This window comes from Lactuca virosa, chromosome 9, assembly GCF_052849685.1.
Source record: "Lactuca virosa cultivar CGN04683 chromosome 9, Lactuca_virosa_CGN04683_v6, whole genome shotgun sequence".
Classification (NCBI taxonomy): domain Eukaryota; kingdom Viridiplantae; phylum Streptophyta; class Magnoliopsida; order Asterales; family Asteraceae; genus Lactuca; species Lactuca virosa.
The window spans coordinates 197327819-197354802 of NC_136434.1; the positions used below are offsets into that span (position 1 = coordinate 197327819).

The following is a 26984-nucleotide window of genomic DNA, read 5'->3' on the forward strand; positions in this document are numbered from 1 at the left end:
AAAAACTTTATGGACAGTGACAATGGTGACACTGGAAATCCAGAAAAAGCATTCTCTTCCCAATGGAAAGGGATTGGCCATAGTCAACCCGGTTGACCAAATGGTAAGGAGAAAGGCTAAGTCTGAGATAGTCCCATTACCAAAGGGTCCATATGTTTATTTTGCCAAAGGAAGGGGCGTTGATTGCAAAGCTGCCAAATTTACCTAAGGATGTTAAAGTCAATAAGTTTGACTCTACATCAGGTAGAGCCCATTATCTAACTCTGTTAAGTTCTATTCTGAGATCCTCATTACATGATGTGACTGGGTCACATGTTGATGTTTTAAGAATCAAAGAATAGAGAGAAATCTTAAAGGAAGTATATGCTGATTCTGATCGCGAAGGTGGATTTCGATCGCATCAGAATTTTGAGCAGTTGCTTAAGAAGTTATGATATATTGCTAAGGAATAGATAACAACAATTTTCCATGTGGATTGTAAGGATAAGTTTTTCCGCAAAGTTTTAAAATAAAAGAAAATTGTTTAATTTTATTTATTTGAAGTATCCTTACAATGGCATTTGTGGAAAATTGTTGCTTATATGATTCCACTGACAGCAATATTGGAAAATGGATTTGATTCTTTCATTTGTGGTAGTGTCTAAATTTACCAAATCAGGAAAGTTCCTCATCACCCAAGTTTCAATTGGACCGAAACTTGGAATCATGCAAGTTGAATAGTATGATGAATGAGAACTTTCAAGCATTGGAAAATCAAGACTAATTACTTGTTCACATGGATGTGTGAGTCAAGTGAAGGACTAAAGGGATCGAGTACACATTCTTGTGCACTGGTCATGTCCACCACAAAGCTCGTTAAGACTATTTGATTTACTAAAGTTTAGTAAATATGGTTATACTTACAAGTTTAAGTATAATTCTGAAACGTTGGAAAAGTCTCAATGTATGACAGAACGAATGGGAAGAATCAAATTAGGCAGAAAGATAAAAGTTTCTCAAATCTGAAAAGATGGGAGAGTACTTTAGTATCATGTTTGTGATCATCTTAATGATTTAGAAATCATATCACAATTAGTCCTCTAAAGGTCATCTTAGTGCATTCTTATGACTAATAAGAGGAGTCATGAATTGTTGAAATGGTTAGATCAGGAATATGAGTCATACTTCGTTCCAAAACAATTCTTAGAGTCATACTCCAAGATTGTAACTTGAGTGACATATCTTAAAGAAAGGTTTAAAACACTTGTCAAATGTAAGAGTAAAAGTGTCCTACTCTTGTACATTTGAAATTGGTAAGTTGTGATGTTTTGGATAAAACAAAGACCAACTAAGGCCAATTGTGTGAAGTGTTTGTCTGGATAAAGAATCCACACTATCTCTTGAATATTTGGCAAGATAGTCTTATATGTCAAGAGGATAGTGGGAGTTTTAAAGATCCTAAAAAGAATTTCAAGAACTAATCAAGAATAAAACCTGAGGTTCTTCACTAGCACACGACTTGAGGTTTATAACCTATCGTGTTGACATATTCTATTCCCATTCCAGTTAAAGTTGGCTTTGCATAGGAGTTCTGAAAGTTCTCAATTGGTTGCATAAACAACTTGGAAGCAATGGCAGGCCCTGTACTGCCAGGTGGCAAGAAGTTAAGATTGCATAAGTTCAGTCCATATGAGTTTAGATTTGTCATTATCCTTGTCTTGTGACTATGGTTTTGACGATTCACATGGATAAGAACACATACACCATAAAATCTAAGGGTCATAAGGTTTCTCTCCGATTCATGAAAATGATGGTGAGGAAACACTTCCACCAAGTAGATTTGAAGCAGATGGCAAAATGTCTAAACAATTGAGACTATGATTACGGCATCCCTTTTCATAGTTCTGAAATTGTTTAGACACACATGCATGCTATCTAAGGAAAGGTGTATGATTTTGATAAAGTTTTATCAAAGCATCTCGTATCAGAAATCTGAACTTTGGTAAGAAAGTCAATAAAGTATTGATTTCTAGAAGTCCAGCTGATTTCTGAGTACATGTCAAAGCTAGTGGGAGCATAAGTGTTATGCTAATAATCATCATGTTAGTGGGAGCATGATAATTATTGTTAGTGTTGCAAGTTAGCAATGTTAATTATAGAAAACAAAAGTTTCAATTCGTGAGGCTGTAGGGATTGAAAAAGTTGTTTTGCTATAATTAAGGGAGAGGATATACTTCATTTCAGTTCTAAAGGCTTAGATTGAGACCTTAATCATCTTTAGTCAAGAATATATATATGAATTTCATGTTGGATTGGTTCAGCTTAAGGAAATTCTATATATTGCGTTCTCAAAATTCGATTATGATTATGGCATCCCTCTTCATAGTCAAATTTTGAAAACATGGCAAATAAAAATATTGTAGCAAAAGACTGGTCTAGAATCATGTCTTTATGTGAGACATCATGAATCGTGTACCATATGCTTTGGGTACAGGATCGATTGCATTTGCTATAATATTTGTCATTTCTAAATTTTTCCTAATGCCCAGAGGCATTAAGAAGGGAAAAGGTCTAGAATTGGATATGACTAAAATGATCAAGCAATTGTCGAGGACAATCTGAGGTTTACCAAAGATTGGTTGCTCAGGGACAGTTGGAAGTATAGTGCTAATTTTGGAAGGACCATATTGACATATTCTGAAAAGAGGCATCTCTTATTCAGAAGTGATAGTCAAAATGAGAATATGGAGTTGTCTCCATAGGTGGAAGTTATCTGTGTAAGATTAGAAAACTTAATGCAAGAATCATGTCCAAAGCAATGTACTTTGAATATGAGACTTAGTTTCCATGGAGTTGATCTCCATTGGAATACCTTATAATGACTGTTGACAAGTCTTTGTGACTTTGTACATATTCATTACAGGAGGGTCAGTGCATATAAGTTTAAAATCTAAACAGATTTCGATAAATGATAGGAATTTGAAATTCTCACATTTTTCGATAAGGATTTGGGAGTGTGAAATTAGAATCATTGAAATTATGTTCAATTGGTTTATTTCACAAAGTAAGGATCATAGACAAACATAGAGTGCATACTTGGTGTATGAAAAAGCTATTGTTTAAGAAAAACATAGTGTACATGCTTGGAGCATGGGATAACTAGTGTTTTTAATTCAAGTATAAAGTTGATAAAACCGAAACAATGAATAATGAGTAATCAGTATGGTGATAAATAAAAGTGTTTATTTATATTCATAGGGTTTGATACCATATTTGATTCATTTATTCTTGTGTTTCACTTTGCATGTTTTGACTTCCAGAATAACTAAGTCGCTCTTCCTGAATGATTAAGTTATTCAAACCATCCACAGTCGGTCATATGTTGGAAGTAGATATGAATCAAGACTGTCATGGGTTGGTTTGTAGAGGTCCAAGTTGGTGGACAAAGTGGTGCTACAACACTCATGAGTGCTCATAAGTTCTGAGTATTGGATTCAACCCACGCTCATTTGAATCACTTCATGGATTTTATCACGAGTGATCATGAGACGATAATATCTTATATTCTTAAAACCTATAGATATGAGTTGTTACTATGAGTTGGTTATACATTGATTGCACGAAAACGCATTGGTAACTCGATGTTATAAAACGTGCCTTTGTGTATGATTCAACAAGTAGTAGAACAAGCCATATGAGTCGAAGTTTATCCATTCCTTTTACCTTCGGGATAAAAGCGATATCTGTGGGCCCCTCGATGATTTAGCGATGACACATGTGAGTGCTTGGCCAAGCCAGGACTGATTTGATTTGTTTAATCAGTCAGTCATCATAAATCGAAAATCAGGAAACAACAAATGGACAGAGAGAATGATTATAATCCATGTCTCAATCCATATGATATCTAGAATGGAGGAATATATGATCCCTTATCTAATGGACAAGTCATTGACAAGGTCAGAGTTCGACAACGGCTTTAAGAGCTACGATTGTCAGTTAGGTTTTGAAGTCATACTCAATAATAGTTTTAGACTTATCCAAGTGGGAGACTGTTGGATTAATGTCTAAGTCCATAACTATATTTGGTATGTACTTGACCCGACCCGACATGGTCCATTTGGGTTGCACTTCACCGGCACAATTTATATGGATAGTCTTTTGAGAATAGTATATTTATGATTTATATTAATATATTATAAGTTCTAATATATTAATATGGAATCATATTATTTAATTAGTATTGATCAAGAATTAATTTAGAATTAATTAAGTGATTAAAAAGAACTAATAAAATATGGACTCTTATATATATGGAATGGGCCAAGTTCATTTAGGTTGGGCTAAGCTTTCATGGATAGTCCATGGAGCTTTTAACCCATGGATCCTATGTAAATGAAAGGTCATGTGTATTAGGGTTTACATGGATGTAACCCTAATCCTCCATAATATATAAAGGGGTCCTTGGCTCACAAAATTGGCACAAGTGTGTGAAAAAAAGTGTGGGCCGATTTTAGTGAGCATACATATTCTCTCAAGTTCTTCCAAGGTGTTTTGGTGATTTGTGATTCCACTTGAGGCTTCCACACTATTGGGGCTAAGCTCTTAAAGTTCAAGACTTCAAGCAACATCAAAGGTATGTCATCTAACTAGAACTTTGTAGTATAGTTGCTTCATAATATGCTAGTTAGGATGAAACCTTGGAATATTGATTATTTGCATGTATAATAGAGAAAACATAGATCCAAGGTTTATAGGGTTGCATGTACACCATAGGAGTGTTAGAATGCTCAAAACCCAACAGGAACAACATGCATCCAGGGATGGTTAGCTGTTGGATTTCAGCGTTGTGCTAGCCGAGAATGTGGAGATAGACACGTGGGGCAGGGAACAGACCATGGTTTTCAGAGAAAGTGATTGATTGTTGAGAGGCCTGGGATCAGGCCGGGGTAAAAGATTCATAGAATGGATGTGGAGTTCGGAACCCCTAGAGGGCTAGAACAGACTGCATGGGAGGGATTCCCGGAAGGAATGGTTCATGGTGATGTGCAACGACATTTGAGCGGTCCGGATAGACTGAAGGCCCAGGAGGGCGGTCCAGACATGCTGAAGGTTCTGAGAGTGGTCCAGATAGGCTGAAGGCCTGGGAAGGCGGTCCAGTCATGCTGAAGACTCTGTATGTGTTCATGGATCGATAGGAGGAGGATGAGTGAATAAGTCACCATGCAATAGTAATCGATATGGTCTGGCCCCAAGTATTGATCATGATGATGGAGTCGGCCGGAGGTTCAGGGAACGGTCCAGACAGGCTGAAGGCCCAGGAGGGCGGTCCAGACATGCTGAAGGCTCTGAGAGTGGTCCAGATAGGCTGAAGGCCTGGAAGGGCGGTCCAGTCATGCTGAAGACTCTGTATGTGTTAGTGGATCGGTAGAGTGGGGTTTAGCTCAGTGGCACTTATAAGTACGGTTATGGTTGTGGAGTAGACTTCCTGGAAAGGAAAGGTATGTAACTCCGGAAGGAGTGTGGGTCCTCTGAAAGAGAGGCAGTGGAGTAAATGGATGATCGAAAGTGCTTCAGTTATTGGTAGTAAGCACTAGGAGTGTACCAGATATATGGAAGCACATACGGGTTGGATGCCCGTTGAGGTTGTGGCAATGTTGGATGATGCGCAGGCGTGTTTTCGGTCTCCTTGGAAGAGGAGGAGGATAGTGGTTCCAGATCGGGGAATGGGACAGAGGAAGGTGATTCAGCAGGATAACAGACTCGGGAGCAGTCTGGACCGGTGCTGAGGACTGCATAAGGATGTTACAGTCGGAGGTTTAGGACCTAGAGATCGCGATAGGGAAGTGTGGGTGGATTGCACTCCGTTGTGTCGAACCGAAGGGTTCGAGGGTGACGCAAGGACAAGGTCCTTAGTTCCGAGTATGGTTGTAGGCTTGGGTTATGTATGTGGAGGTATTCCAACCTGGGGTATTCCATCATGAGGATTCGTTCCAGGTTGCTAGTTGTCAGGGTTATCGCCAATCTTGGGCGAAGGAAGATGAATTAGTGTCTTGGCGGAGCTCAGTGGGTGTTGTGGTATCCAGTTTTCGCAGGTTGCGAATGAATGCGTAAGACGGAAGTAAGGTAGTGTCTTCAGGTGGCACTTAGTTGATGAGTGTTGTCATCAGAGAAAAGAAGTCGATGGCCGGCTTGAAGCAGTTGATCAGGACCCTGCAAGGGAAGAGATGGATTTTAGGGATTCGATAGCAATGATTGAAGGAATCTGGGCCGGTTTGAGATCAGTGGATGCATTGTGGGAGTATCATCCGGAAGTTCGTGTTGCCGCAGGCTTCGAGGACGAAGCCTAATTTAAGTGGGGGAGAATTGTAACATCCCAAGTTCGGAAGCAAGAAGTTGAAGGGTGCTAAGTGAAAATAAAGGAAGGGACTCGGCGAGTAGGTCTCTTGACTCGCCGAGTCGAAGCGGGTGCGTGGCACGGGGCTAAGTGGCCTGACTCGGCGAGTCGGCGGCTGGACTCGACGAGTCAGTGCTGGTCGAGGAAAAACCCTAATCTTCGGGGTTGCACCCTATTTAAAGGACTTAATGTCCTCCCCTCAGCTCCCTTAGCCCCCTTTGAGACCCAGAAACCCTAGAATCGTGAGTGAGAGCCATTGGAAGCAAATTGGAGCATTGTTAAGTGTTTTGTGAAGAGATCTTGAAGATCAAGGAGATTTGTGGAGATTCAGATTACTCTTCAGCAGGAGGTCGTTTTGGAGGTAATGAATCGTTATCCTTGGCCTTCCCCTTTCTAGATCCATTTTCATGGAAGTTTTAGGGCTTGTTTGGAGATGATATGATGAGATCTTGGTGTATAAGTTAGATCTGGAGTTGAAACTCCAGATCTGAACTCTATTTGGATCAAAGATGCAGAAAGCCCTTTTGGTTGCTATGCAAAAGCCTTTCCCCAAGAGTTAAGTCCCTTTCTAGCTTGGTTTTTGGTATTATGGGGCAAGAAGCACGTAAAGGTAGCAACTTTATGTTGCTAATGGACTCTAGAGACCCCGATCTATTGTTTGGAGCAAAGGAGCAGCTCTGTGTCTCGAGATTTTGGGAATGCACGTATGGACTCGACGAGTCTGGGAGATGACTCAGCGAGTCGGGCTAGAGATCAGACTTTGAGTCACGTAGTAACTCGGCGAGTCGCATGGGTGACTCGGCGAGTCTTATGATGATGAGCTTGGACTCGACGAGTTGGAAGAACAACTCGGCGAGTCTATTGAAGATTGTCGTGGACTTGGCGAGTCTGTTCTTGGACTCGGCGAGTCTGGTCGCAGAACCCCTAACCCCTTTTGGTTAAGACGCAGATCAGTGAGTCGAGGGGTGACTCAGTGAGTTGGACAGGATGGGACTCGGAGATCGTTGGACTCGACGAGTCTTGGGGTGACTCGGCGAGTAGACTCGGGTTATGGGAATTTCTGAGTATAGGGACTCGACGAGTCGACGGGTCGACTCGGCGAGTAGAGTCAGTCAGGGAGGTTGACTTTGACTGAGGACTTTGACTTTGACCAAGAGTTGACCAGTTTGACTTCCAAGGGTATTTTGGTAATTTTGATATTTATGGAATTGGTTCTTTGGTAGTGTTCGGTGGTGGAGTTCGTGTTGGTGATCGGAGCAGCTGATCTTATCCTTTCAGTCGACAATTGCGAGGTGAGTTATCCTCTCTATATCGACAGGGTCTACGGCACCAAGGTCGGCCCTTTATCGGATGGAAATCTGGGTATTGTTTGTTATGTTATTGTTTTGCTAGATCTGCATCCTGGTATTTAGGATGGTGTTATGTTAGTGACATGGTTAAGGTCGGTACCCGGGATATAGGGTAATGTTATGCTAGTGACCGGTTAGGTCGGAATCCTGGTTAGGATGTTGATATGCTATGTGATCTGTTAGACTGTTTGTCTGGTTGAGGATTGTTATGTGATTGATTGTTTTATGTGCACATGGTTGTTTGACGGGGGTTGGGTTGAGGCGGGTCCTGCTTTGTGCTGAAGGCCAACATACCCAGGGCGGACCGGATAGGCTGAAGGCCCCAAGAGGGCGGACCAGACGTGCCGAGGCTCGGGGAGTGGACCAGGCCGACTGAAGGCCCGGTGCGGGCGGACCAGTCATACTGTAGACTTAGAGAGTGGACCAGGTGGATTGAAGGCCCGGTGCGGGCGGACCAATCACACTGTAGACTCGACGTACATGGCTAGACTCGGAGGGTGGACCAGGTGGACTGAAGGCCCGGTGCGGGCGGACCAGTCACACAGTAGACCCGATGTGCATGGTTGTTCTATTTATGATATGTTATGAGTGTGATATGTGTGGTTGGTATTTTGGGGGTAACTCACTAAGCTTTCGGGCTTACAGTTTCAGTGTATTGTTTCAGGTACTTCAGGAGATCGTGGCAAGGCGAAGGCGTGATCGTACCGCTCCTCATGTTTTATGATTTATATGATATGGTTCTGGGGGATACTCTGATGTTTAAACTATTTTGAAAACGAGTTGTATGAACGTAATGGTTTTTGAATGATTAAAATGTTTTAATTTGGCTCAAATTTTATGGGTGTTACACCTAGGTTCCAATATGTTGGGGGCAGTTGTGCCCCTGCCCCAGTTTCAGTGTCTCTTATGTGAATTTGGGTCCATGATATTAGGGTCAGATAATTATGTTGACCAATATTTTAGAAATCGATTTTTTAGTTGAACCGGTTTGGTGATTGGTTTCCGGTTCAACTAGTTTCTATAATTTTCATTCTTTTTTCTATTTTCCTACACACATAGATATTCACAAGTTTAAATATTAAAAATACATATAAATACAAGTCATAGATCAATCAAAATATATTAAAAAACAAATAACCATAAATTTTACATCAATCTACGTACATTAAAAAGAAAATAAAGTCTAATACGAAAATAAAATATAGTTTTAAATGAATACAAACGTATTTAAAAACCTCTAACATTTACCATGTGTTTTTATTCAAAGAAATCTAAATAGATGTGAAAAAAAAACGACAAAGTTTGTTATGCAAAATGATCAATTTTCATGTGTTTTTATTTAATTTAACTGGTTCAACCGGTTTAATTAAACCGGTTCAACCGGGTTTTTGTAAAAACCGGCCGGTTCATTCCGGTTCAAAAATAGACATAATACCGATGCTAATTGAACCGCTTGCTTCTCCGATTTCCGGTCCAATCGGTTCGACCAACAGTTCAAACCGGTTTTTAAAACACTGATGTTGACTGTGGATTATTACCTTGATTAACCCTAGTGTTTAATTACCAACGAACCTTTGATTGTCATTTACTAAATTAGCCAAGTGTTCCTTTTCATTGGTTTTGTGACCTTCATAATTGTCACCAAAGGAAAATCGTTTTCAACGAAGGCCACGTCACGAGTAGTGTGATAACTCAAATTTAAAATATATAAATATATACGTAATTAGATTATATCATTATAATAAAATGATTAGTTCATTGATTAATGGGTTAATAGTAGAGAGTTATGAGGTTTAATGTCCAAACTCATCACCTTCTTTGGGGAAGTAAAATTCGAGCAAATGAAGGGGGTTCATCGGTTATAAACATAGCCATTATATATAGCTTGAGAAATCGAGTGAAAACCACATTGGAATTGCAAGAAACGACTAAGATTCGAGGGAGAATTGAGGGGTATAAGGTTGTGAAGATTTTCAAAATTTCTCTAGAAGTTAAGGTATGTCCTTCTAAATTTCGTTAATTTTCGTTCGAAATACTTTGAAGAAATAGCTATAGATTGTGTGTTTCATGGTTGGTTCGATGCGTATGTCTCCGTGGTAGTCAGGAAATGGTTAAATTTGATTTTTAAAAAATTTATATATTTTGGTATAAAAAGATGCATTTAATATAGAATAATATGGTTTTTTATATTGAAATTGAACATTGTTTAGGTTGGAAAATGGTGAAAATGAGAAGTGATTATAAGTTAAATAAATCAAAAGGTTTGTGCAGAAAAAAAAGAGTTTGAAATTCTTAAAAATTGCAGAAAAAAAAAGATTGCGTTTTACGGGTTAGGAAGATAGTCGATTCAATTATGGGCGACCCACGTTTAAACGTGGGTATTGTGAGTTGTCTTGCAAATTGATTACAAACTAGGAAACGCCCAGTCGCGCCTCTGGCGTGTTTTTTATTTGTAATAGTGTGGGACATAGAAGTGTGTAGTCACAATAGTCACAATATACATATAATTTATTTGATATTTATTAGTATTTAAATAAAGAAATATAATAATAATAATAATAATAATAATAATAATAATAAATTATGAAATATATAGTCCAGGGATTGTATTGTAATTTTCATAAAATCAGTTCTAATAAAGGAAATTGTGTTTATGGTTAAAACCAACAAAATGTCAAACCTAATGGACCAAAACTGACAACTTTCGAAAGTCTTTATCTTGTTCCCCATGTAAAACCGGAAAAACTTATGTGACAAATTTGTAAAGACAAAAAACTATACTGTGCCCTAAACCTCTTGTGCTTTAATAGTACCCATGTAAAACCGGAAAACTTATGTGGCAAATTTGTAAAGACAAAAAACTATACTGTTCCCTAAAGCTCTTGTGCTTTAATAGTATATATTAATTACAAAAGTGACCTTTACAAAATGAACGATGTAAAGACAAAAAAACTAACTGTTCCCTAAAGCTCTTGTGCTTTAATAGTATATATTAATTACAAAAGTGGCCCTTACAAAATGAACGATCCTTATTCTTAGATCTTAAACAATACAAAATATAAACCTACAAATTACAGGAATGGTCCCTGGAGATTTGGATCCTTTTTTTTTCACAATGAATAGAAACGTCCATTTGTTTGTTTTGTTTACAAATGAAGGTAAAGTTAAATAAATAGTCATGCATGCATTGTTGAGTACATGTTAATGTATTTTAATTACAAAATTCGGAAAGTTTTCAGCGTATGAACTTTCTTTTGCTATAAAAAACTATTGGCCATTTAATTTAATATTTAATGGTTGGTTATCATTTTTGAAAATTTGATATTATAATATATATTTTTTAAAGAGCAATAAGTAAAATATTAGTTTGGCGAACGAGACATACGAGTAATCGAACTAAATGCCACGGACACATAAGATGTTTATAGGATTATAGCCTTAGAAATTACATATTGGTTAAACGTAGGGTGCATGTCTGTGGGTAGCGTGATGACATCCGGTAAAGACTTTTCGGTTGCGAGGTGAGTTTTTTTTCGTGTTCTGTGGTTACTCGCACATAAATGTTTGTCATGCGTTTATTATGTGGTTTTTATTTATTTATTGACAATATGTTTTATGATAAATATGGTTGCGTACAAATGCTATTTTGGATTTGTTATCTACTGGATGTGTTTTCGGATGACATGTTTAGCGGGAACGGGTGGATGTTTAATCGTTGTAAGCATGACGGATGTGTGTGATCGGCGGGGATGAGAATTGAGGTTTACACTCATTTCCTTGGATATTTAAAATATTTGAGTACAATGGATGATGAGTTGTCTTAAGGAGAAGGGAAATGAACTTTTGGTTCTTTCTCTGGATAATTAATTGTTCCCCTAAAGTATGTCATCAGGTGATATGTTTTGTTGTATGATTTATTTAAGATATATGATAAACTATATGTTTTTTTAAGTGATGAGCATGTATGTGCAACACGAACTCACTAGGCCCTAGGCTTACCCATTTAGAAACTTTAAATGTGTGCAACCCAGGAAACTATATAACAAGTGACAGTAAGAAGGCTAGGGAGAAGGATTGATCAACAAGACGACAGAGGAATTCCGCAAAGACGTAACACCCGAAGTTGTTCAGTTGAAGACTTTATTTTATTTTATTTGCTTCCGTTGTAGTTTAGTCTATAAGTAAGTTTATAATTGATCTTGGGAGATGTTGGAACGATTATTTGTCATTTAATCGATATTAGAAAATTGGGGTGTTACAAGTAGTGCGTCTCCGTCTTATATATTGCACACCTTATGGCCCATCGGGTATCTAAGAAATACGTATGAGCTCCCTCTTTCACCAAACTTATCATGTTTCTCAATACCATCATGAACATAAACTAAACATCCAAACATGTGAAAGTGCTCAATCAAGTGATCATAGCTAGTTGTGTCAATCAATCTTATTTTCTTTTAAGTCTTAGTATAGTGAATGCATGTGTAACAGTCCAAAAAGCTTCACATATTTAGTATTTGTATGTTTTTATTTCTTAAGTTGGTATAGATGTGCATATCATATTGTCTATGCTCATAGTATGATATTCTTTCCTTATTTGTCTTCCTAAACTTCGAAAATATTTGGTAAATTAAAGCTATTAGTAAAATATTTGGTAAATAAATATACAAAATGTGTCAACTTGATAAATGTGTGACCCTATAGGATCATATATTATTAGCAATATCACTCCATAATGATTTTTGGGCATATAGATCCAACAGTGGAGAGGAAGGAAATCCAAGGGTTAGCTTATTTTTTTATCAACTCTTACAAGGGTGGTGGACCATGGTGATGTCACACTCTCAAAAAGTCCCAAAAACACACCTAGGTTTGTGTGCAGGGCGGACCCATGGGCCTGGGCAAGCTGGGCGACCGCCCCGGGCCCCCAAATGCCAAAGGGCCCCAATTTTTAACTTGTTATTTTGGCTATATATTAACAGCCCATTACTTTTTAGCCTGTTGGACTACTTCAAACCCCAATACTCTGATCAGGAACTAATCGAATATATGGAGCATGGGAGAGAACGAGACTTACCCGACGTGCGTCCGAATTCCAAGGCGTCGTAACTCTTCAACAGTTAGATTTCTATGGAAAATCCAAACATTGCCATGGAAAATCCAAACAACGTCTTCTCCAAAAGCAAGAGTTAACGATCATTCTTCTATTTCTTATTCAAGATTTCAAGTTAATCGATTTCTTTCATTTTTTTCTGATTTTCTGAATTCGTCCGCAACAACCATCAGTGAATCGAATATTATTTTTGAATTGAGAGACTAATTGTGTCTAGTTCTTTTCACGATTTCAGAAAACGGGAAACTCTATTGTTTCCCTTCTTTTGGCGATTTCCTTTTTCTGATATAGCACTAATGGGAAGTTAATAAGGTTATTTGATTTATTTTAGGAATCTGGCCTAGAGACTTGAATCGAGAGTTCCATTCACTGCCTCAATTGGATTTCTTTCTTAATTGCTAGAAATTTGAAGGTTCAGTCTTTCATAATCGACTGTTAGAGGTGAAATTGATTTCTGATAATCTGACTATGAATCTTTGTATGTTCTATCGTTCTTGAAATTTCTTATTCTTTTTTGAAATTCGATTTTTATGAGTTTGTTCAAGTTAGAGACATAATTTGTCACACCCCCAAACCAGAACGGCGGAAAAGTTCGGGGGCGGAGGACGTCATGTAAGTATCACAATACATGCAATATAGTAATCAAAGTATAAACAACCATTACATTAATATGTATAAGTTTTACATAAGTATTTAAACATTACATATTCAAACATCAAAGTAGATACAGTAGAAGACAAGAGTCGCAGTACGGTACTAGGTAGTCTTCTCAAAAGCTTTGGGAGTGTACATGTCTACTGGATTCCTGAGAATACTAGTTATTTTGAAAGAGTAGATCAACATTTAAGCTGGTGAGTTCATAAGTATTTTAGTTCAATAAAGTATACTCTAAAGTTCTTGGAAAAGTTCGCTGGTTCCTCCAGAAAATCCTATATTTCCTGATGTGATAAAATGATAACCTCAATAGTTCCCTCTGCAATTACTTAGTTTATACCAGTTATATATAACCTAATATCGAATGGACAGTTAAATGGGTGAATCTTCCCTAAGCCCACAACCAAACAAGGAACAGGAAGTAAGGCGGAAGTCACACATTTCACTGTCAATTGGATATTACTTATATATAACTCTGATGTATAAACTAAGGAATTATAGAATTAGCCACTAAAGGTCCTTTATGTTATACTAGTTTAAAGAGAGTGAATGACTAAGTTTCATCTGATAAGTAGTTTTAAATCCCCAAAAAACCGTTCTGATAAGTAGTTTTAAATCCCCATAATACCGTTTCTGAATAGTAGTTTTTAAATCCCCATAAAACCGTTTCTGAATAGTAGTTTTAAATCCCCATAAAAATCGTTCAGTTTTATTTATGGAAGGAGATTAATACAATAGTATTTCTTAAAAATAAACTACCGATGAATAACTACCCTAATATTAACCTAGTTAATTAGGGTTTAAAATGTGATAAAGTTGTAACCATGCTGGACTAGAATGTACACGACGACCTTCTGGTGTCGAAACTGAATATGTGACACTTGTCACCCCATGGCTGGTCTACCGGACTGTAGCTAGCAGTCGGGATGTGGGATTGTCGGTCCCGTATAGATCTATACACACAATGCCCGCTCTCCCTCCAGGAGATTATGGTTACAAGGATATAACATAGCAAGTATTGCTATGTCCTGAAGACGTACCATCACATTTTAGTTTGAGTAAAGATCGAATTATATCCTTTTCTTGATAAAGTAGTTTAGACCTCGTATACTTATTTAGAAAAATAGATTTCTCGTTTGTTTCTAATTTAGTTTGTATTATTACCCCGTGATTGCTAACCTTGGTACGTTGTATATGTACCCATGTTAATGCAAACCCGGTATGATGTATTATTACCCCGTGATTGCTAACCCTGGTACGTTGTATTTGTACCCCTTTAATGCAAACCCGATATGATGTATTAAAATAGTTTACATGACTTTAAAGATTTAACATGACTTTAAGTCATTTTGGAAGTATTTGGTAATCCTTAAAAGCATAAGGAATTCCTTTGTGTGATTGTTATCACATACAATTATTAACACAATTTAGATTGTGTTCAACTTGTATCCCCCCCCCCCCTAAAAAGCATTTAAAACCATTAAAAAGGTAGATTATAGGGGTATGAACTCACTTGATAAGTGGTGATTTAGGCAGCATTTCGTTTCTATAAATGATCTTTCTCGAAGAAACCGCGAGTTTTTGATTAAAACTAGGCTTTACGTGGGCAGCACTTCGACTGGAAAGAGGTTAGCTTCTCGAGAATTTCGGGGCTTTGGGGCTTGCTTCGGGTTTTAGATATGATACCGGGGCTTTGGGGGGTTGTAAGAAAGTTTAGGGAGGTGAAAGAAGTGAAAAAGGATGAAAAATGGTGTAAAAATGAGTTAAGAACCGGAGAGTCTCGCAGGCTATTTATAGGCCGAAGCCTCGGATCCGAAGCAAGGGGAAGGAGACGCGTGTCTTGGACAGGTGGCGAGGGGGAGGCTTCGCTTCGGACATCTGGCGAGGCGCGTCAGATCATGAGTGGTCGCAACTTCAGTCGAATCGGAAGAGGACACGGGTCCGAGCTCGGAGGCTCCACCGTGCGAAGGGCGTGTCGGATGCGCACTGGACCGCAACTTCGGTCCAATCAGAAGCTGACACGAAGCGACACGCGGCAGCCTCGCATGCGAGGTGACGTGGCCGGTTCTCAGCCTTGCGATTTTTCCCGGTTTTCAACGTTTTTCGATTTTTGTGTGCTCAAAACTTGCGAAATTCATAACTTTCGCATACGAGCTCCGTTTTCGACGTTCTTTATATGCACGCGTAGGTCAAATTATACTCTACGACTTTCGTTTAGACTTTGTTGGCAAATTTTGAATTTATTTTTAATATTATTATTTTTAACAGACCGGGACAGGAAAATCCGTTAAAAATTCATAACTTCTTCATATGACGTCCGTTTTTGTCTGTCTTTTTACCGTTGTACTACTATTCACGAGACCTTCAATTATCGTTTAGGTTATGTTGGCTAAAAATCACTCGATCTTTATTTCGAGTTTTTAGCTGTCTACTGCTAAACCGAAACTTAGAAAAATCATAACTTCCTCATACGAAGTCAGATTTTGACCTTTTTTTATGAAAGTTCTCGGTTTAACATAATCTACAACATTTATTTAGATTTTTATGGCTAAAAAGCCGTTTATTGAAAATTCACTTTTTACACTGAACAGTGTTTTGCCGATTTTGTCGCGGATCTTCGATTGGTCATAATTTCTTCGTTATAACTCGGATTTCAGTGTTCTTTATATTTTTGGAAACCTTGTTACAATCTCTACCACTTTGTTCATCCCAATTAAGATTATTGAACAATTTATTTTTGACACTAAATTTGACTGGTGTTACATAATCGAATGTTAATATTTTTGAGTTAGAGATAGTTCTTGAACTCCATAGCTTAATTTGGATTTGTAATGTTAATATTTTTAATTTTGATTTATGAAATGTTACTCTTTTTATTTCTATTTCTATTTCTATTTCTATGTCTTTGATGTGTATAGAATTTTCTGCTGCTGTATAGTTTTTTCAACTACTTCTAGGTTATTAACAACAATAGGTACTCTCGATTTAAGCAATTCACCTAAAAACTTTTTGTCGATGATAAATCTATTTTGGTTGGAGAGCAACAACTTGTGTACAGAAACAGAACTAGACTCTAAAAGTTAATGAAGAAACAAAGGGGATGGGACTTTAGTATTTTTGTACTTCTAATAGCATTGTACTTTTAGTTTACCCCATCCTATGGTGTATGAATTTAAATGTATTGTTATTATATGTATAAAACAGTGTAATATACGAATACATAAAATTTGCGAAGGGCCCATTTTTTATTTTGCCCAGGGCCTCCAATCATCTTGGCCCGACCCTGTTTGTGTGCCAAGTTCCTGAAGTCTAATATTTTTTTTTTTGAAAGTGTCGTATGATAGAGTAGATTTCAAGTATTCCAAAAACTCGAACGGATTATTTTTTCGAGTTGTAGAACTCCAGGAAATCGCGTTTAAAGTTCTGCGTCTAATTGACTTGAAACATCCAGTTTTTCGACTTTTGCAAATATTTTTGCTAAAAATATTTCGAGTATGGAATTAAATATTAGACCATAGTTTGAGTCCAAAAAACGCTCTCAGGTAAAAATATTTCGAGTATGGAATTAAATATTAGACCATATTTCGAGTATGGAATTAAATATTAGACCACAATTGCTTAATACGAATTTTTAGTTTTTCAGACGTATTAACTAGAGTTGCAGTTTGTGCTTTGTGATTCGTTTGAGATTTCCCACAAATGGAAGTAAGATACCATCTGGTATCTTATAATAGTTGTAATGAGACTATATATTTTTCAAAATACGCATTAAAGCTCAATAGGTCAAATTACAAATAGTTTTGCGGTGAACCGACTGTCTACAGTTTTAGACCTAAGTTTTGGGATGTCACACTGACTGTGTAAGATACCATGATGTTTGATTGTACATCTGACTGAATGTGCCGACTGATGAAAAATGATCATTTTGCCTTGCTGAATAAACACAATTGTGTAAAAAGATAATCAAACAACTCAAATTCAACGTACTGAATAAACACGATTGTGTAAAAAAATCACAAAACAATTGCAACTCTTATGAATCTTGATCTAATCATTGGTGAGTTTCAACAATCTATTCAAAAATCACATTTTTTAACCTACCAAGTACCAACTGTTTTGGCATTCAAATTGCAAGAACTTTAATGACAACTAACGAATATTTGAGCATGAACTACCAAACTGATCAACACCAACTGTTTTGGCGTCCAAAATCGCAAGAAACTGATTGTGGATTCTTTTGGACATAATCAGAAAGCATGTTTGTATCTATAAAATGCATAACATCTGAAAACATGCCAAATAATTACTAGATAGTCCCAAAGATAACAGAAAACAGAAACAAGATGCCAAACATCCTCAATTCAGACCTACAAAAGTGTAATATAGCTTAATTTTAACCATTATAATCAACTAAAAGTGTCAAAAGAAGGTATATATACAATTGATTCAACCCTAATTTATATAGCAAAACGATTTGGAGATAATTTGATTACTAATTCTTTTCCGATTTGGAGAAAATATTTGGAGAAATCGATTTGATTACCAATGATTTTGAGGATGTCGATGGAAGAAGGAAGCGATGGCAACGACGATGATGGAGGATTGTTGATGGCAATGGCAACGATGGCCGATGGGAGACGAAAGCAATGACGATGGCGATGGCGACAAGGATAAGGATTTTCGTCACTAATAAGAGGAGCGATTTGGCTCACCATAACTCCACAACTTTTCATAATATGCCATCAAATTGCCCCCTATCTCATTCAATTCATACTTTAATTCTATACCGGTTAGTACTACCATTAAAGACGATTTTTTTTTGATAACTTCAGCCTTTATTTTTCTGTAGCTTATCTTGGGATTTTCGATTATTTCATTTATAAAGTGTTTTTTTTTATCTAAGAATAAGTTACAATTGAACCAATTATGAATGTCCTAGCACAATAATGCTCATTAATTAAGAACTTGATATGGAAAGATATTTCCTTACTCATTTGAGTAGCCCGTAAGGCCGTAATCTAAAAGGACATGTTGAGTTATTGTCATTTTTATAACATTCGGTGAATAACCTAATTGAATCATTTTTTTTCGTACCATAAGTTAAACCCATTATAAACAACAAAAATGCTAAACAATTACTTAAGTTCTTTAAAGTTACATAATCTCATGCCAATGATGGGTACCATTGTATCCCATTTATGATTTTGGATCATGAATGGGGAACACATGGACTTATGTACCCTCATCTACTTCATCACCGATATCATATACATCATATCTAAGAATAATAATTATGTGGCTCAAAACGGATCAAGAGACTTCTTCAAATGGTATACTCATCATATGTTTCGTGATCAACATATAAGTAATTAGGCATAAATGAATACATATCATCATCAAAGTTATCACTTTTTGCATATCTTCTACTTTATCTTCCTGAGTCCGCTCGAGTATGGGTTCATTGTGGTGATTAATGTGTATGCACTTACCCTTCCTTCATTATCATGCCCAACATTAAGAAACCTAACATATCATCATTATCTCTCAGTCCTCTCGACCCATCTTCCAATGACCTTTGTCCAAGACAATAGTAAGTGTCATCATGCTTCTTGTTAGTCAATTTTTCAAGAAAATATATGAACTTCTTCAAAAATGTGGTGCTAAAATCAACATCCCTAACAAAAGCTTTAAGAAGGTCGAAGTATACTATCGGTTTCGGAACAAAGAGTCCTTTGTAGTGAATATCCACAGTTAGGAACCTACCATTGTCGATTTCTTCTACACTAGATGAACATGTCATAAACAATTTCTTTGTAAGAAGCTTTGATTGTTGTGTGATTGTTTGTGTTTGAGAAAAACTACTCGAACTCTGATTTGTAATGGTGTGTAATCTCATTCAGTGGAGAGATAATCTTTTAATAGCCATGTAATATCCACATAAGCCTTTATTTTTTCTAATTTGTAAAATTATCAGATAAATTTATTGTTGTCGGTGACCAAAGATTATTACGTGGATACCGATCTAAGATTATTGGTAATACATAGACAAAATAACCTAAATGTGTTGGTAATACTTGAACATTGACCTAAGTTTATTTATAATACATACACAACAAGAAAGATTAATACTATTTTTTTACTAAGTCAAAAAAGTTGATTATCCTCCTGATCATCATCCCTTTTCAAAATTTCAATTACAAATTACAATCGTTGAAGTAATTAGTCACTTTTAGCTTTTGCTTGTTAACCATTAACTTCTCTGTCGCTTGATCACTCTAGAAACAGCAGGTAGGAGAAAACAATGAAGTCTGCAATGTCCAGATCCATCCTCATGAATCCTGCCTCTTCTTCTATACTCCGCCGGGGTTACACCTCGGAGTGTGCTCCGGAGCGTAAAGTCGCCGTCTTGGGAGCAGCCGGCGGTATTGGACAGCCGCTTGCAGTTAAACCCTCTCGTATCTACCCTTTCTCTATACGACATAGCTGGCACTCGTAGATGTCAGATTGTCAGCCATGTCAACACCAGATCTGAGGTTCATCACAACTTAATCATTCCTCTTCTGCTTTTAATCTTACTGATGTTCATTTCTTCGGATGATCACTTCTAGGGTTCCGATCTGTCGAATTGTGATTCTTCTCTTCGTCGTTGTAGTTTAATTAATTAAGCTTGATCTGTTCATGTGATGTTTTTGTTATATAGAGGTGGTTGGTTACACTGCAATTGCCAAATACTGCCCTCATGTGAGTATCCATCACCATTTTCAAACATATGTTTACACATTCAACTTTTCATGATTCTGTTTCTGGTTATCTGAATGTTCTTTTCTTCAGGCACTTGTGCATATGATCAGCAACCCTGTGAACTCCTCTGTGCCAATTGCTTCTGAGGTCATGCTGGTGTTACAATTCTGCCATTGTTTTCTCAGGTATCAGTATTACTTGCTTTCTACTCTATGTTACTTATTTGCGTACTTTGCACACTTAATTTATCTGATGGGTGTTTTTGAATGAAGGTTACACCTCAAGCAAATAGTTTATCACATGAAGAGATCACTACTCTTACAATACGAACACAAGATGGTGGAACAGAAGCTGTGAAAGGGTTCTGCTACATTGTCAATGGCGTAAGTTTTTACTCATATTTCCACTTGCTTTTGTTTAGTTTGCTCATTCTAGTTAATCCCCAACCCTAATGATCTATACATACTCTGAGGTTTCCTAAACTAACCCTAATCCGTAATCCTTATTGATAAACTAAATAAAACTACTAAATAACAAGTGATATGAATAAAAGATGACTATCAAGTATCAACTAATAATAAAGTATAAAACTAAGCCTCTAACATTAATCCATAGATACAAAAATCTATCCTTCATGACATGCTATATTATGTGTCTTCATTACTATCGATCCTCTAGTTATATATTCATTAAGAAAAAGTGTTATCCCTTTAGTTTATTGGGAATAAAGTTTAACATATACTACATAATGCAAGTAGTCCATTGTATTATTATTAATTAGTTTCCTAAAATTCTAGTGGCTTGGTATTTGGTAACCAAACTATTGAATTAGGGTTAATTTAGGAAACATCGCGCTATATCTATCTTAACTCCATCCATAGATACAGATATCTTTCAACTCTTCATTAGTATCTCTAAATCGGATACTCCAAAATGTCTCTCTCACTTGAGCCTATCCTCTAGTTATCTGAAATACATATTCATTTAGAAAAAGTGTTAGGCCTTTAGCCTATTGGGAATAAAGTGTAACATATAACAATATAATGCAAATAAACCCATTGCTTCATGAATTAACAGGTATTTTGTATTATTAATTAGTTTCCTAAAATTCTAGTGACTTGGTAATCAAGCTATTGAATTAGTGTCGGTTTACGAAATCTCGAGTATATATAGAGAGAGAGAATTAGGGTTTTAAGAATTAGGTATGCAAAATCGAGTTAAGAAACCCTAGAGACCACCTACTTTGTATTAAGTTCTTATCAATGGTGCTATCATTAAACACATAGGTATGCAATTTACTTGTGATCCCTTTATGTCTCAAAGATCCATACCTTTATATTATATGATACCGCTTTATTAATATATTTTACTTCCATATAAAAACATGTAAATGTGCTAAAAATTATCATTTTGATATGCGTTACGTTCTCATAAATCATATTCTTTCTCACTTTGGGTTTTTAACGACAATCCAAACCTAGATCCTTATTCATGTATCATTACCTTAAAACGTTCGTTCCTAGACATACATAAAACACTATTTCATTCTTAAAAACCCCACAAACATGTCAAAATGTCAAATGTTACCTAACAATGGTATCCTAGGAGTATATATAGATCTAGCATACCATAATGCCAACAAATTTATTATTTAACAAAATACTAAACACCCCATACTTGGGTCTAAACCGATTTTTATAATTGCTCGAGCCAAGTAATTTAATATATGGATACATTCTTACCTGTTTTTCAATTATGGTGGTTTAAGTAAGTAAGCTTATGTGATAGTTGTTTGTTATGCAGTTTTGCATTTGCTGATGCTATTTAATGATGATTTAAGTAACTCAACTACCATTCATACATAACAATTTTTCTCAATACATAACAATTTCTGTTTTATAGAGTTGTTCAATACAATAGTTGAATGCACAAATTGTTGTGTATGAAAAAAAATATATTTCCTTTCTTTGCATCAAAGGTACTATCATAAACATAAATAGGTTGTAGGTTTAGTTTTATGTAAAAATTAATTAATAATCAATAAATAATGTTTGCATGCAGGTGAGACCAGGGAAAAATGGTGTGGAGAAATGCTAGTTGGCTCACTTTCAGACTATGAGAAACAAAGCCTTGGCTTGGAAAAGCACTTCTTCCAATAAATAGGAAATATCACATTTCAATAGAAAGATTCTTTCAAAACCAAGATTGACATGAAGAAGATAAAGCAACAGGCGTGTGTGTGTGTGTGTGTATATATATATATATATATATATATATATATATATATATAAAATAAAAAGGTAAAGATGCAAAGTTGAAAAATACAACAAACGAAACAAACAAGTGTATGTACATACATGCCTACTAGACCTATGGCAGATGTCGCATAACTATTATTATTACAAAGAATCAAACACCACTCACCCACAACTTATGATGCAAACAATCCAGCGGATTTGGATTTGGTCAATAATATCAAAAACCTAAACTAGCACCGGTAGCAATTTTTAGCAACCTACTTTTGCTACACCATACTCCTAACAAAAATCTAATTCATACAAATCCTAATTTTTTCTTTTCTAACACACCTTTCATATCATGCATATGAAAAGCATTTTTCCAAATTTCACAAAGTTGAAGGATTATCTGCAAAATAAGAAAAGAGAGAAATGTTTCAATCACCCTTGCAATCCATATAACAAACAATAATAAAATAGCATTTTACTTTAATAAATTAGGGCATTTTACTTTCAAAAGTGTACCCAACTATATTAGTGAAAACCGATTTGTGTATTTGAATGACATTGCTATTTTATTTATTCAAAGAAAAACAACTCAAAAGGGCTAAAAAATGATGACATTTCTAAAATGCAACATCCTCATTAGTCATTAGATTTATTCACCAAATACATCCAATAAAAGATAATAATCTAAACCCTAAGAGTAAACAAGAGAATGAGCAGCAATCTCAGTTTTATCTTCAGATCCTTTATTTCACAATCTACTTTCAACACAAGTTAAAACAAACAAGGTTGATCAAATTTCAAACTGGTAAACAGTTATTATTATTATATAAAACCTTACCATATAGAGTATCAATCAAGACACACATGTCTTACCATTTTACCTTTTAAGAACAAATAATAGCATGCAAATTGTGTATTAATGGGCAGCATATAAACTAGTAAACATTAGCATATATTTTAATTAAAAAGCACGGAATTTATAAGCTTAGGCTACCTTGATCTGCTCCAGTCAACTCCTAGGTCAACGCCCTGCATCCGATCCATCTGCAGATGAGCTGTCACTGTCTGAATCTACATAAAAAAAAAAAAAAAGAATTAAAACATTTCAATTCAACACAAGTCTATAAAGAGCATCCTAACAAAGGCTAAAATAGTAAATTACCACTTGAAGATGATCCAGAATCACTGCTTGAACTGCTTGAACTACTAGACCTACTCACATTATCCCCATTAACATCTCCTTGATTTGTAGGAGGACTATTACCAACATTTTTCTCATCTGCTTTCTTATCCTTTAGTCCTTCTGGGATAGATTTTGTTGGATTCTGCAATAACATAATAAAATCAAAATCATGAATCTTGAAAGAAAAGTTTAAAGAAAAAAAAAAAAAAAAAAAAAAAACTGTGTATGATTCATACTTGTACCATGGTCGGATTAACATTTCCACCTAAAGATCTTGCCTGTTGAGCAAGTTCAGCTTTTCTTCTGTGTTTACTCAAACTCTTCTTATAATTTGTAACAAATCTATCAAGCTCCCATAAAGTTTCAATATCAACACTATCGATATCAACTTCAATCTCATCATCATGTTGTGAAAGTGAAGTATTACTCTTCTTGATAATCTGAACAATATTGTCAAGCTTTTCAGAAGGTAAATTCTGAAGATTTGCACTCAGCTTTTGCTTCTCTTCATATGTCATGTTCCTCTTGTTTAAATCCTTGGCTTTAGGTTTCTTGGGTACTGGTGTCCTACTCACAGGGGCAAGATTGGAAGGTTTTTGTCTATTCAAGAAAGGTAGACTCATAGGGGCATGTGGAAAATTATTCACCTGAGACTTTCTTGAATTTGTATCATAACTTGTTCCATTTCTCCAATCTGATTCAATCACTTCCCATCTTTCTTCAAAGATATTTGATAACTGTTCAGCCATAACATGGACATCTTGCCCTTGAGGATTATAAGTCATGGCATTATGAAATGTGAGTCTGACATCTTCTGCAAATTCACCAGGAGTTTTGTAGAAGTTTTGAGCTAATCGGCTCTTAATTGTGCCAAAATCCATGGGGTGTTTGATGATGTCATGGTAATCATGGAGTCCAAGAAGCTTCGCGTTAACAGGCTCATTAAACACCCAACCATGTTTATGCTTCATTAACCTCTGAAGCAAATTGCTACAATTCCTAAACACTTGATTCTTGTGTCTTTCTAAACCAATGGTGTAATCCGATTCCCTGTTGTATTTTCTTCCATTGTTTGATTTCGATCTCTTGTTGGTTTCAGGAGGTAATCTATCTTTTCCAAGAAGGAATTCTGAATTCCTGTAATATTGATTAGCCTTTGGTGTTCTTTTCTCTTTTTCAACAAATTCACCAGTTCCAAGGCTGTTATCAAGAATTGATACGTTTAGAGGTGGTCTGAATCGTGTTGGTTGTGTTGTTTCTTGATTTGATAAAGGACCAATTTCAGAATTGACTCTCATTAAGGCTCTTCTGTCTATAACATCAGGACCTATTTCAGAATGAACCCTTGATAAAGCTCTTCTGTCCATGTAATCTGTACCCATTTCTGAATTGACTCTAAGAAGTGTTCTTCTATCTATTGGGACATTACCTGGATACTGTGAATGAGTGTAGGTTTCATCATTGCCGGAAGTAGCAAGATTGGTTGAATAATCGGTGATTTCAGCTTCTTTATCTTCAAGCTTTTGAAATAAACTTCTAACTCGATCCAATTCTACCTTGAACTTCGCCCTAACCTCCTTAATTTCATTTTTGGGCGTTGATGCTTCCAGATAAATCTTCACCCGATCATCCACCAGCGTGACAATAGGTCTTCTTGCAATTCCATTTCCGTTAGGAACAACGGTTTCCATAGCAACATCTTCATGCCGTGGATTTTGACTGGAAGAATCATTTGAGGTTTCCGATATCCGTCTTAGCGTTTGCTCCCTTTGAAAATTCGCGTCTTCGGTGGCTAGGGTTTGGTCGTTGTTTGCGGTGGCGATTGGAGAAGCGGGGGTCGCGGTGGTGACCGGAGAACATGGAGTGGCGGTGGTAGATGTAACGGTGGAGACGGCGACGATGGTGGCGGCGTTTTTATTACCCTTTTTAGGTCTTCTAGTATAGACTTTATTGCCCTCGACCCAATTACTCTTCTCTTTGTTTATCTTATCCGCATCTAATGTCCCTGAAGCCATACATATACGAACACTCACTCTCTGAGAAAACTAATTAACAAAATCGAAAATTTATAAACCCTAGCTTTTATTCTTTCAAAAAAAAAAAAAAAGGAAAAAGGGAAAAGAAAACCCTAACTTTATCAGAACAACCAGAAGAACTCCGATTTCTTCGAAGGAAAACGAAGAAATCGAATTGGTTCGATGAAGCTAGGGTTTGGAACAACCAGAAAGATTCAACAAATCAAACCCCAGAACGAAAACATAACCGAACCCTACGAACAAAATCGAACCGTAAAATCACAGAAATCGAACCCTAAAACCAGATCTGATGGTAAGAACGCCTCGAATCGGAGAAAAACGGAGATCAAAATTCACACGGAATCAGGGTTTTTCGGTGGTATGACGATCCTGATCCGTGACGAAAGAGGGGAAAAAATAAAATTAAAAATTAAAATAAATAATAAATCAAGAAAATATGAAAAAAGATAAAATTAAAAATTGAAAAAGATAAAAATTAGGGTTTGCAAATTGGGGGCGATTCAGAAGTGTTGTAGATCGGAGCGCTCTCTCTCTCTCTCTCTCTGTGACTGATGAAGCGCGAGTAGTGGTGGCTGCTTATTTTATATCACACGCGCTTCGATTCCTATTTGACTATGTCGGTTAGTTGCCGCTTTTTATATAAAAGTTGATTACTTTCTATTATATATTTTAGACAAAATAGCAAAACTGGTCCATCTGGTTTGTTATATTTTTAAATACGGCCTAAATCCGTTTAAAAGTGTAGATGTGGTCCTTTAAGAGGTTTTTGTTGTGAATATGGTTAACGTTAAAATTGAAATGAGTGTTGTACATTTAATACGGTTATTTTCTATTTTTTAGAGCAATTTACAAAAAGTCATTATGGTATCATAAATTTCGAAATTCACATTAAATTTTTTCTTTCGCAATTATGTCATTATATTTACAGTTTTGTTGCAATATCGACCAAGTGAACGATAATGTTTGTTCTCCTGGTAACAACTTTTCCCGAATTGCAATAAAATCATTATGTTTACCAAAATTGCGATTTTGACATTGTGTTTTTTCTCAATTATGTCACTATATTTATAATTTTGTTGCAATAAGATTTATCAATAACTTTATTTATAATACTGATTGATCTACTTATGTGAGAGGTGTCTAAAAGGTTTACATTGACTTGGTTGTTAGATTTCAGAAAGGCTATATATCGAAATGGTCATGCCTCCCAACTGTCTTGCCTATCTGATCCTTATGTGATAGAATTCTTGGTATTTATTGAGATTAGTGAAAGATATAACTTTCAATATCAG

At 36.2% G+C, this 26984-nt stretch overlaps 1 protein-coding gene and 1 long non-coding RNA gene across 4 annotated transcripts; one reads left to right on the forward strand and one right to left on the reverse strand.

The window, feature by feature from the left end:
• Positions 1-19703: 19703 nt before the first annotated feature.
• Positions 19704-22657, forward strand: LOC145138649 (uncharacterized). Of its 2 annotated transcripts, XR_013721644.1 has the most exons (5): positions 19704-20019; positions 20095-20227; positions 20318-20412; positions 20500-20610; positions 22289-22657. It is a non-coding gene; the product is annotated as an uncharacterized LOC145138649 (long non-coding RNA). The 2 variants fall into 2 exon arrangements; XR_013721643.1 differs by having other exon boundaries at positions 19705-20227.
• LOC145138648 (transcription factor GTE4-like) lies at positions 22542-26224 on the reverse strand. Of its 2 annotated transcripts, none has more exons than XM_079072694.1 (4): positions 23899-26224; positions 23636-23798; positions 23468-23544; positions 22542-22873 (listed from the first exon to the last, which is right to left on the reverse strand). In XM_079072694.1, exons 1-3 carry the CDS (start codon positions 25669-25671, stop codon positions 23495-23497), a joined length of 1986 nt encoding a protein of 661 aa, XP_078928820.1. In that variant the 5' UTR covers positions 25672-26224; the 3' UTR covers positions 22542-22873; positions 23468-23494. The 2 variants fall into 2 exon arrangements, with proteins under 2 accessions (XP_078928820.1, XP_078928819.1); XM_079072693.1 differs by having other exon boundaries at positions 23893-26219.
• Between the last annotated feature and the right edge of the window lie 760 nt (positions 26225-26984).